At 32.5% G+C, this 13,833-nt stretch overlaps 1 protein-coding gene across 1 annotated transcript; it reads right to left on the bottom strand.

The window, feature by feature from the left end:
• Positions 1 to 855: 855 nt before the first annotated feature.
• Positions 856 to 1,785, bottom strand: LOC116468149 (olfactory receptor 8I2). The gene is given in 1 exon segment (XM_032151758.1): positions 856 to 1,785. A coding segment is annotated over 1 exon segment (930 nt).
• Between the last annotated feature and the right edge of the window lie 12,048 nt (positions 1,786 to 13,833).

The following is a 13,833-nucleotide window of genomic DNA, read 5'->3' as shown; positions in this document are numbered from 1 at the left end:
GTTGTTCCATTGGTGTTTGCACTTAAATTACTTCAATCTTTTATTTTTCCCTGTGACTAATATTGCTTTTTATTTTTGTTTGTTTCTTTAGTTCTGCAGTCTTTGTTTTTGGGTGATCAGCATTTTATATTTTTTGTAAAATTTAACTGTTCTTATCTCTTAATCTTCCAATTTCTTATTCTCAATTTGCTAGTAGCTGAGAAAACAATGTCAGATTATATTGTCAATTTAATAATTTTTTTTTTACTTTTTAAGGTTTTTTTATTTTTAATGTTTGTGGATATATAGTAGATGTCTATATTTATTCATTACATGAGATATTTTGAAACAGGCATGCAATGTGAAATAAGCACATAATGGAGAATGGGTTATCCTTGTTCTCAAGCATTTATCCATTGAGTTATTATGTTGGTGCAAAGTAATTGAGGTTTTTGCTGTTTTCTTTTTTAATGACAAAAAACCACAATTACTTTTGCAACAGTCTAATACAAACAATCCAGTTATGTGATATAAGCTGGGCACAGAGTGAAAAAACTTGCATGTTCTTAATGTAATAATTTTAAACATGTTTCGGTGTGATGGCATGCTTATATATGCATATTCAGGTGCCTCTTATTTCCTTGTACATGTCTATGTCTGAATAATTTATATGCTGAATCGACCTCCAAATACAGTGAGTTAGTGGTCCATATAAACAAATGAAATAATAATTCAATTCACAAACTGCAAGACTCTAAGTTATCATTTAGTTTGTGTTATGCTTTTTGAGGTTACTCTACTATTTTCCTAGTTGTTGGCATAATTGAATTCCTGAAGCCATCCACATTTGTTTTAATTGTAACATACATAAATTTGTCATGGAGAAAGTTTTCTATGTATGACTCTCAGAAGAGCGCTTTTCACATCTTTATTCCTCAGACTCTAGATGAGTGGATTCAGCATTGGAATGACAATCGTATAGAATACAGATGCCACCTGTGCCTGGGTCAGCGATGATGTGTTATCAGGTTGCACATAGGTGAAAATCAGAGACCCATAAAAGATAGTTACACCCATGAGGTGGGATGTGCAGGTGGAGGCCTTCTGCCTGCCTGCTGCCAACTGGATCCTCAGGATGGCTCAGATAATGGCGATATAAGTGACTGTGATGATAAGGAGAGAACTAAGAAGAGTGAATCCAGCTAAGACAAAGATCACCATTTCTGTGCCAAATGTATCTACACAGGACAGTGCCAAAAGAGCTGTGGTGTCACAAAAAAAATGATTGATGCTGGAATCACAGAACAACAAACTGCTTACCACACAGATGGATATCAGAGAGTTTGTGAAGCCTATCACATATGGCATTACTCCCAGCCAGTTGCACACTTTTTGGGACATGACTACTGAATACAGTAAGTGATTGCAGATTGTTACATAGAGATCGTAGGCCACCGATCCCAGAAGGAAACACTCACTACACACCAATCCAACAAAAAAGTACATTTGAACAAAGCAGCCAACAAAGGAGATGGATCTCTGATTGGATTGGAAATTCACCAATGCCTTAGATGTTACAGTAGAGGAGTAAAATATGTCAATGAATGCTAAATTGCTCAGGAAAAAGTACATAGGAGTATGAAGCTGAGAATCCATTCTGATTAACATGATCAGTCCCAGGTTTCCCAAAACAGTGAATAGATAAACGAAGAGAAACATCAAGAAAAGACTGACTTGTAATTCAGGGTGATTTGCAAATCCAGAGAGGATGAAGACAGTCACCTCAGTGACATTGTTGCCAGCCATTTATATCAACTCAGGCCTTTGACTTATCTGCTGAATAACAATGAGGAAAGTTAGAGAAGGATTCAAATCTAAAGGCCCTATAATCAAATTTGACTCAGACTCCAACCATGAAAGAGTTACAAATGGAAAGTAAAATTTAATGACTTGAAGTTAGAGATTTATGCATAATTTTTATTTTTTATAAAACTGAAAACTTACAGACATTAATACAGAAAAAAACTCAAGTTCACGATTGTGTAGACTAAAAAATACATGTCTGGAAAGATGTGTAGAAATTCCTCCTAAGATGTACCATTCTCTACCCCTGTCTGTCATTGGGTCTGGCAATTTATCTAATGAAATCAATTGTATCTAACAAATATAGCAAATTATCGAATGAAATTAATTGTATCTAATGAACATAGCAACTTATCTAATGAAATTAATTTGTATCTAATAAATATAGCAAGTTATCTAACAAAATGAATTGTATCTAATGAATAGAGCAATTTATCTAATAAAAAATTCAGTGAGATAAGACCAAATGAGGGCCTTCATCTATAACATAGTTTAAATTCTTTCATGTATGTTTGTTCAAACAACACGATTGTTTCTAGATATAAAGCACATATTAATCTATGACATCAGGTGCTAGCCAATTCATTGCTGAACAGCAGTTTTTAAGACAATGATATTAATGTTAAAAACAGTAAAACAAACCTGATTTCTTACATTTAAAAATAAGAATTAAATTATAAGGTGGGAACGCTAGAAACTAAAGAACTTTATTGCCTAATTAACTTAACATAAATATATGACAAATAAATGCATTTGAAACTAGCCCGCCATGCAAAGTTAAATAATCACCTTTGTTTAGACATTTAGCACTCTCCTTGAGTAACCAAAAAGGACTTGATAATAATTATTATCAATAATAAAAATATAACATTATTCTTATTATATATCACATGTACTTAATCATTTAATGTGTTCCATGGTCACAGTGTTCCTATTTATCCATTCATTTACTTGGCGAGCATTTATTCAATGAAGGCATTTTGTCTTGCCTGTCATGAAGGGCATTTTTCTTAAAGCCTAATGTAAGATGCAGACATGAAAAAAATAACAAGTTTCCCAATGTGAGAAACATGCAAACTATACTCACAGACAGACAGAGACACAAATTTTAGGAAAGAGAAGATGAGAAAATGAGATGTACCTGGGATTCAATCATCCAGAGGAAACATCCTATGTTTCAGCAATCTTTCACTTATTTTCAGGTTCATTATATTTACCTCATCTACAATGCTAAATATCAAATAACAAAAGTTGTTATTCAGCATAGAGCTCTATTTCCTATATAATGGACCCTAAATGTTAGGATGTTGATGAAAAAATGTTGATGGTTTTGATGATAGTATTGGGTATTGTATATATTACCTTCCATTGATAGGCTAGAAATAGGAGCCAAATTAACTTCTTGTTAACTTGTTTTTTATGCACATTCTTGAGAATTAAAAATTTATATTTTTTGCTCAAGCCTGGATTCTTATTTAGAATTGTTTTTGTCTTAGTGTATTTCTAAAGCAATCCCATGACAAAAGATTTTCTTTTGAAAGCTCATGTGTTAAGCAGTATTCTTATACCTGCAACTCTTCCTCAAACAAACTCACCTAATAAAAGGTTGTTCAATTAGCATCTTTGATCTCTTGAAATTCATATTTTAATCGTACTCCAGAGTCTATTCTTAATTTGCCTGGGGTATATCTCTAATGGAAGTGTTAGGAAATATATATTCCTCATTTTTGCATTTTTCAGTTAAATGGCAACAGATACATTGAAAAAATCAATTGATTTCATTTTAAATATCATGTTATTTTCACGTTATTGGTAGATATATAGACGTGAAACATGTATGAAACATTAAATTATTATGAAACTAAAGGAGACATATGATGTTAGGGAATCTCAGATAACCACTGCATTTGTCTGTTTCCCAGATAATCCTCCCATGAAATGGAAGTAAGCTTTCCTACTCACTGATTCAATGCTGTTAACATGTGTTGAAATTATATTACCATCTATGTCAACAAACATTGATGTGTCTACTTTTAACTCAGGCATCCAATTATTTTTAATTGTGCTTAAAGGTATATACGTAATATCATTGTCTGATAATAAGTATGCCATCTAGGAAAATGAAGAAGAAACCTACGGTACAAATCAAACTCATGTTCTCCATTTAATGCTCAATTTATGAGTAAATACAATATTTCACACAATTGTATTCACATTATCTCTTGTGTTTGTTTGTTTCAAAGCAGCTTCCTAGCCTACACTACTGTGTAGATTCTGGTTTATTAGGTCTGATATTGACCCATAAAATTAAATTTTTCAAAATGCCCCACATTACATGGATTATACTTTGACAAACACTAGCTTGGAAGGATCTCACAGACTTGCCTAATGAAATTCTTCTTCTACTGTGATCGTTACATTCTCTTACATCACTTATATTTTAAAAGGGCTTATTTTTTAATTGACAAATAATAGCTGTATATATTCATGGGAGTACATAGTGATGTTTTAAAATACATAATATATAGTGATCAGATCATATATATCTATCATTTCAAACATTTATCATTTCTTTTTGTTGGGAATATTCAATATCCTCCTTCTCGCTACTTGAAACTACATAATACATTGTTGTTAACTATAGTCATTGTACAGTAGTACAGAACAATAGAACACATTCCTCTTATTTAGCTGTAATTTTGTATCTTTTAACAAGTCTCTCCCTAGTGTTACATAATGAAACAAGACAGATTCCTTACAGGAAAAAAATATATATTTTTGTAGTGATAGAAACCATCACTAATATTAGAGATTTTAAAAAAGAAAATCTATTATAGATGTGCCATATCACTTACTGATGCTCAATATTATCAGATATTAGGACAAAATAAATGGTATACAGTAGGCCCCCATTATCTGTGGTTTTACTTTCTGTTGTTTCAGTTACCATTGGTCAATCAGTCTGAAAATATCAAAAGGAAACTTTCAGGAATAGACAATTCATAGGTTTAAATGTGCTTTTCTGGGTATTGTTATAATGGTTCCATTTTATAAGTAGTTGTTGTTAATCTTTTACTGTGTCTAATTTAAAATTAATCTGTATCTCAAATATGTATTACAGGAAAAAAAACAGTATATATCAAGTTTGATACTATCTGAAATTTCAGGTATCCACTGGGGGTCGTAGGCTCTTTGAGGATAAGGAGAGACTACAGTAATTTCTTCCCCCACTAAGTGCGCAACTTGAGAAAATAAAACTTTCAAAGAATTAGGTTGTACACCTGCAATCTCAATGTTTCATCTACCCTCTTACTTATTTGTTCAACACAAATTGATTAAACAGCTGTTAGATGGCAGGCACTATGCTTTGTGTGAAATATGAAAACAATATCATTTCTCCTTTCACATTACCTAGTGTTAATTGCCTCTTTCAAGATTCAGATTTTGTCTCAGCTATTTAATGTTCTGATATTTGGTGAACTAATATGTATTGTGGTCACAAATACACAGTTGATATAGGGGCTATTGTTGGCCATATTACAAGATAAATAGACATTTAATAACTACTTGATTAATTGAATTTACATTTTTTCTATACATCTATCTTGGTTTCTGTCAATCAACTTTTTTAACTTTTTTATTAAATAACTTTAGACCTACAGATTTTCTATAAACACTTCTTCTAGCTTTACTAATGTTAAAATTAATCACAATGTGAATATTAATACTTAAGAAATTTATATTGATAAAATAATATTAGCTAAACTACAGACATCATAATTTTACTAAATTTTCCACTAAAGTCCTCTTTTCCTCTTCCAGGATCCAATCCAGGATGCCATGTTGTGGTTGTTGTCCTGCCTGCTTAGGCTATTGGAGTCTGTTTCTGTTCTATAGTCTTCCCTTTTCTTTCATGGCTGTGATAGTTTTTTAGTACATGTCAAATATTTTATAAGATATTCTTCAGTTGAACTTTGCTGGATGTTTTCTCCTGATTAAGTTGAGGTTTTTCATGATTGGGAAGAGTTCCAGAGAGGCAATCTGTAAACCATCCTCCATTTTATCACAGGGCATATGATGCTGATAGGTGATATGACTAGTGATATTAAACTCGATCACTTAGTGTGTGCCAGAATTTTTTACTGTAGTATTACAATTCTTTCTTTGTACTTATTAAATATTTATTTGGGGAAAGGTAACTTAGACTATGTAAATATTTCATTACTACTTTTTACCATTTATCAATATGTTTGTTGCTTGTGGCAATTATTACTGTGGTATTTTGGTAGAAATCTGTTATTTCCCTTATTCTTTCAATATATTGAAATTATTCATAAAGGTAGAGTTATTACTTCTCCCCTATATATTTACTTATTCAGTCTTCTACTTAAACCAATATGCACTCATAATTATTTACTCTTTGTGTTATTATTCCATGCTGACATCATTTATTCTGTTGCTTAAAACTAATGGAACCACCATCTAATTGGCTCCTGGACTCTATGCTCTTTGAACATGTCCCTACCTTTTAAAATTCTTTCCATCGTTGTTTTTTACTCCTTACCCTCTACCACACAAACTGTTCCAGGTCTGTATTTTCCTGGACTGAACTCTAAAATTAACTACTTCTCTAAGAATTCTTGCTTTTATGAAACTATGGCATTTAGAAAAAAAGGATCTGAACAATATTTTATGATTATTATTTGTGTATTTATGTTTTCCCTTAATAATAAATCACACATATTTTTAATACTTTTACATTCTCAACATTTTGTAATTATAACTTCAAAAAATGACTTTATGCTGTAATGGAAAATGGTTATATTTGGAAAGCATAATTCCAAATTTGTGTCTAGAAATTTCATATACTTACTTTGTGACCTTATGAAAGCTTCTTAAGCTCTCATATCATCAGTTTCCATGTTTGTAAAGTGACAATACTAGTACCTGCCTCGTGTGTCTGTGAATATTCAATTGAATTTCATATATGAAACATTTAGAATGATGTCGAGGATATGATAGATATTCACTAAATATCTATTCTATGTAGATAATAACATAAGTGACTTTATAATAATCTGTTACATTTATACATCCACATTTATTAAACTGATTTCTCCACTGTTGGTTATCTCCATTAATCATGCTTTTTATGTGTTTTTTAATGCAAAATATGCATTGATTTATTTTCCTTAAGTAAACAACTTAAAAGTACTATTCTGAGACCAAAACTGTGACTTTCCATGACACACTACTGTGAGGCATTTTAGAATGGTTGGACAAATGTTTATTTCTATGAACATAGTCTCTAACCATCCGTTTCCTCATAACTTTGTCTACATTTACCGTTTATATCTTATCAAGCTCCACATTTAACAGAACTTGATAAATCAAAGATTATTTTACTAAAAATTTGTTTTATAGGTATACATGAGGAAAGCATCCTCATACCTTTATTTACTATTTATATAACCATCTCTTTAAGTGTTACTGAAAGCCTTATTAGAAATGCAGCTTTTTAAACTGTAATACAGTTTGAAAAATTCCTAATTTATTATTATCTATTTACTTTTCAATGTCAAATACGCTAGTGTATGACAGGTAGGAAATCAATTCTATGAAATAATTAACTTCTTAATTTATTAAACAAGTAAATATTGAGCACTTACTATGTGATAATCACTTTCCTAGTAACCTTGGAACCATGGTTGAATAAGATACAGTCATTTTCTTACAGAAACAAACAGCTCAAAAGAAGGGTTAGAAGTGAAAACAAAAAAGTAGAATCCATTTTTGCAATGCAATGTGTAATTATAGAAGAATGAATGAAGGGGCTTAATTTTCTCAAAGACATTACCATGAAAATCTTTTGAGAGGTAAAATTATTTCTCCTGAATTTGAGAATAGTTACTATATTGTAGGGAAAATACTCTAAACAAAATGACAGACATATAGAAGGGTACAGAGAGAAGAATTTACACCATGGTAAATTGAGGAAAGCAAGTCATGTACTACAAAAGGAATCTTTAGTATGAAGCTGGAAAATGGGAGAGGCAATAGGGTGTAAAATCTAAAGAGACATGTAAGCACGTGAATTCTTACTAAAAGGACAATGTGTAGAATTAAGGAAAGTATTGTGACTAAAAACTTTGCTCTGAGGTAAAATTGAAGACACATTAAAGGAGACCTAGGTAGGCTGCAAGGGAAGACACTAGGAGGCTCTCAACCGTTAAGATTAGCGAACATTGGATCCTGAGCTGAAATGGCGGCAATGATAATTAATAAAGAAAAATAAACTAATCCGGTGGGTTTCCTAGATACAGAATTAACAAGACCTAATCGAGTAAGTATTTGGAGAAAATAAAAGAGATGTGCGGCCTGGTGCGGTGGCTCACGCCTGTAATCACAGCACTTTGGGAGGCCGAGGCATGAGAATCACGAGGTCAGGAGATTGAGACCATCCTGGCCAACATGGTGAAACCTTGTCTCTACTAAAATCCAAAAAAAAAAAAAAAAAGAAATTAGCCAAGCATGGTGGCATGCGCCTGTAGTCCAGGCTACTCGGGTGGCTGAGGCAGGAGAATCACTTGAAACTGGGAGGCAGAGACAACGGTAAACTGAGATTGTGCCATTGCACTTCAGCCTAGCGACTGAGCGAGACTCTGCCAAAAAAAAAAAGAAAAACAAGAGATGATAGATCTATGCTGACTTGCCAGATATTTGGCTTGTGTAACTAAGTGAGTGGAAACATTTTATTCAAACAAAATAATATAAAAATAGAAAATGGGTGCATGGAATATGGTGATATTAGTTTTAGAACATTAGGGTTGAGGAAGTTGAAAGGCATTCAGAAAAATAACGATTTGTCTTGGATGAGATGTAAAATACTCAAATGTCCAATAAAATGTGAATATCTCTACTCAGATTTTCTTAGTTATGTTTGTTAGCTTGTGGAACAAATTGCTGTTTCAAGGTATGTACAGCAAAATGCGAAATGGACTGAAGTTCAGAATGCTTAGTAAGTCATGAGATCTAATGAAAAAGCATATATTCTGTCCAATATTTGGTTTTGTCATCAGAAGAACAGATTAGAAGTTTCCCTTTAATTCTTAATTTTTCTGATTTTAAAAAATCACATGAAAGCAGTAAAAAGGGCCGTTTTCAGTTTTTTCGTATTTCTAAGTTAAAGTACATTTGCTAGCCACCAGTAAAATGCCTCATTGTTGGGCTGGCCTTCAGAAACCAACACACATAACCATCCATCTGATATTCAAACCTCTCCCTAAAAAGTGTCACCAAATGTTCACTTTAGCTTAAATCTTCCAAGTGATGTTTATCACTGGATCTTGGGGTAGTCTACATTGAGTTAAAATGTGTTTTCACATAGCATATAAGTAGTTATTATTAAATAAACATTCAATTGACTTTGAACTGCATTTGTTCAAAAATTTTTAAATTTTAATAATTGGATTCCTTTGAACCCTATAAAACAAATTTAATCCCTTCTCTTCATGGCCTGTTTTCAATAAGAGAAAACTATAATTTGTTCTCTAACCCTTTCAATTCAATATTCTCCACATGATGTGTTTTCATTATCCTTAATACCTTCCCCTGCAAAGAACTTAAACAATTTGGGACATGTTAAATATATGACATTCCACAGTTATACATATTAGTTCAAGATTGACTACTAAAGATTAAAGTATATCATAAACACTTTAATCATAGCATAGAAACACTCCTTTTCATTTATATATACATGGATTCTTATATCTATATAAAATATAGACATACAGGTATATGAAATCAGCATTGCACTGCTAACAGAGGCTTTTATTAGAAACCAAAATTAAACACAAATTTTCAGATTGACTATGGAGCTAAAGAAAGAAACCACATTCACTCACATGCTGTAAAGTTAGACTGTTTTAAGCTGTTTTAATGCATAAAATTCATGTCAGAAACACGATCATCACAAAGTACAAAAGCAAATAAAGCAAACTATAGAGAAATATTTGCTTGAATAGGGTTATTTAGTGATTGTTGGAGAAACTATCCACAATCGAAGCTCTTGCTAGACCTGATAAATTAATTTTTGTTGCCTTTTTATATTACAAGCTAAAGCTATTGGGAAAACTTTCCTAACAATTGAAAGTTTGTGCAACAAATATTTAAAGACTTCTAGGTTTCTTGTTGCTTTAATGGTGTTTCTAAATAATACCCCTCTGTGTAAGTTTATAGTATTTCAGAAAGTCTATCCCCTTGAATTTCATCTCCTATTATTTAATATAATATGCTTCTCTTTTCACGATTTTGGTCCAACGAGCATAATCTCAAATCCATTACTGAGTAAAAACACACAGAAACCTTACTTTCTCAAATTGTTTCTCATGAAGTTAGTAAATAACTTGTAGAAAGAAGATCATGATCAATTATTGTACTTTCGTTAATTTTCACATCGTTAGTTTTATGTTTTTCTTTTTTGAAGATTTTATTATACAATATATTCATTATTTCTGTTTAGTTATAATAACTAAACTTTTAAATAAATACAATAATTGCATTGCTGAAGTAATTAGATTCTATACAAATTTTTGGAAAATAATTAGGCAAAATATCAAAACAGAAATGTTTATATATGTTTTACCAAAAACATGCCATTATTTGGAATCTATGAAGATGAAAATAATTTAAAAAGTGGAGCACTTTATTATTATGCTGTAAATTACGTTGTTAAATGTAAAAGCCTTAAGTATATAAGACCGAGAGAGATATACTTTGGTAGACTTAATGTCGATTTAAATTTTGGTGTGTGATTATGAGATATCTTTCAGAAAGCTGCTTTTTATGTCCTAGGGACTCCCTTACTAGGCAATATTTTTGCTTTTGAAAATTTGGTTATAATAATAAAGGTAATTACTTATTTTTTGGCAAATTCATGTGCTGTTATCAAAATATTTGACAATGAGATTCTTCTGAAATTATGAGCTGTATAGAAAGAATGAAATAAAATATGCTTTAACATATTTAATTATAAATTTCCATAACTTTCATTGTGAAGCAGTAATAAAGAAATTCAAAGACTTTTATAGATTTTAACAGATAAGATTTATTGCTCTGAACTCTGTTTGATAGATACAAACATTCTTTTAAAACCTAAAACTATTATTCACTACATATTGCAATAATATCATTTAACAAAGAGCATGGTTACATTCTTAACAATTATGAGAATAACAATGCTGCTGGACTGAGATTTGATGGATGGCCAAGTGATCAGAACTATAAACACCATCTGGAATGATAGATGAACATAGGCCATATGGGATTCCAAGAGCCACTTTGTTAAACGTGTAACTTTTAGCATTTTCAAATGGTTGTATTCTTTTATGGAAGTTTCCTGAAGGCTGATTTTTGGTGAATTATGATATTCTCTAATATAACAGAATACCTTTACATTGTTGTTTGGTTTTTCTGTTAACTGGCAGAATTGGAGTCACCCTAAAGAGAAACCATCTGTGACTGTAGAATTACTTTTTAAAATAAAATATGCAAATTTTCACAATTCTAGAAAAAGATGGCACATAAAATACATGCAGGAAATTTAAAGGCTGTTTGTTAATGTAAATGAGGAGGAGGTCTGTGTACAAATATACAACTATAGGTATATTTGAATTCTGACTCGCAAATATTGATGTTGTCTGATCTTGGGTGAGTTTTTATCCCATTGATGCTTGGTTTCACGTTCTTGTTTCAGAAGAATCTCAAAATCTGCAAAATGGCTCAGCTTTTGGACGTCACTAAGAAGAAGGAGAAGTCAGTACACTTCCTTTAACCAATATTCCTTGATAGATGTGTGTGTGTGCATGTGTGCATGTGTGCCTGCGTGTCTGCTACATGTCTCTGTGATTGTGCACCTACTGGTTCTTCTATATTTTTTACAAAACTAAAGATTGTATTTTATAATTAACCAATCCACAGAAAATGGGTGACAGTTTATTACATAGGAAGTTAGATTTTCAGAATCACAATTTGGGATTTGAAAGGATTCAAATTATACCAAAGTGGCATAAAAATATTTTTATCTGAAGACATTTGAGATTCAACAAATGAAGAAAGAAGCTTTATCAGAGCTTTTCTTATAGTAAAGGCAGACGCTTCTGAGAATGAAACCTCCATAAATTGCCTCTAGCGGGAGGATTTTCTGCCTAGAAGAAGAAAGGGAACATGGGAATCTGCATAAAACAAACACTATAGGAAACTTTGTCTCCTATTTGTTCTGTTAAAAGTTCATTTGTTCTTCCCATAGAAGCCTTTCTCATCCTTTGCTTTCATGTGGCAAAATAGGTATATAAACCCTGGTCTCTAATTATTACACCAGTTCTTTTGTGTGCTCCCATATGTGTATGAATAAACTTTGTCACTTCTATTGTTAATCATTCCTTTGTCATTTTAATTAATGGGCCTTTTAACTAATAAACCTAAAAGCGTAAAAGAAATGTTTCCCAGATATATGTGTGTGTATGTTTATGTGCTCACATGTGCATATATATGTTTCTGAAGGCTAATAATGAATGCATTTTTGCACATACACTGCTTTGAAAATAGCTTTCTGCCTTCACCCTAAAAGTCTCACATATATTTAACAATGTACTTACTGCAGCACCGATAAATAGTCTTAAATGTTTCTGGCTGAAAATTCATGCTCACTGAGGAAGTATTTTTCTCTTAATAATCATTTTCATGGCTTCTTTGACTTCTCTGTTTCTCACGCTATATATTAGAAGATTTAGTATTGGCAACAAAAATGTATACACCACAGACAGAATTTTGGCTCTATCCTGTGAGTAGCTAGAGCTGGTTCCCAGATAAGTAAATATCACTGTTCCATAGAAAAGAGTCACTACCATTAGGTGGGAGGCACATGTGGATATGGCTTTATTTCTGCCCCTGGTGGAATGTATCTTCAGGACAGTGAGCAGGATTCCCAGATAGGAACTAACCACTATCAAAAAGGTAGTCACTGATGTTGCTCCAGAAAGGACAGTAAATAATCTTACTGTGTTGGGTGTTGGAACAGGGGAGTTGGAAGAGCAATGGAATGTCACAGAAATAATGGTTGATAACATTGGGCCCACAGAAAGACAAACTGAGTAAGCTACTCAGGTGGGTGAGGGAGTTTACAGAGCCCATCAGGTAAGAAACAGTCACCAGGTAGATGCAGAAAGTAGGAGTCATGAGACCTTTGTAGTGAAGTGGGTGGCAAACAGTGAGATACCGATCACATGCCATGGCAGCCAGGAGGAAGCATTCAGTAGTCAGGAACAAGTTGACAAAGGAATACTGAAGGAGGCAACCGTGATAGGAGACGACTTTCTGTCCTGCTATGTAATTCACCAACATTTTAGGAATCAGGACTAAAGAATAGCAGAAATCCAAGAAAGCCAACTGGCTAAGGAAAAAGTACATGGGTGAATGGAGTTGGGCACTAGCCAGAATTATTATGATAATCCAAATGTTGCCCAACACAGTAATGAGATAGATTAATAGAAAGAGCACAGAAAGGACAACATTCATTTCAGGGTTATCAGTCAACCCCAGGAGGATGAATTCAGTTATCACAGTGACGTTTCTGTCAGCCATTTATATGGCTGCCCTATGGGGGATCTGCAGGGAACAATAGGAAAAATAACCACAGAGTACAGCTGAATAAATAAATTGCAGCTATCAACTTCTTTAGAAAATACGTGGTTTCTATTATCAATAATAATTATCCATGGTAAATTTGAATTTTGCATGCAAAAGTTAGCCTGATACAGACCTTTGTTGGATCTCACTAAGGAATATAAATGAACATTACGCATCACGTAAGAACCTGTGGAGAAATTAGAGTTTCCCTGCAAAGCTCTAATAGGAACATTTGTTTGACAGAGAGAGTTTAGGAGGTGGATTCTGGGTAACAATATATTACAGATTCCGTAATAGAAGGCA

This window comes from Hylobates moloch, unplaced genomic scaffold, assembly GCF_009828535.3.
Source record: "Hylobates moloch isolate HMO894 unplaced genomic scaffold, HMol_V3 SCAFFOLD_5, whole genome shotgun sequence".
Classification (NCBI taxonomy): Eukaryota; Metazoa; Chordata; class Mammalia; order Primates; family Hylobatidae; genus Hylobates; species Hylobates moloch.
Note: the sequence above shows the minus strand (reverse complement) of the source record. Positions and strands in the feature narration are given on the sequence as shown.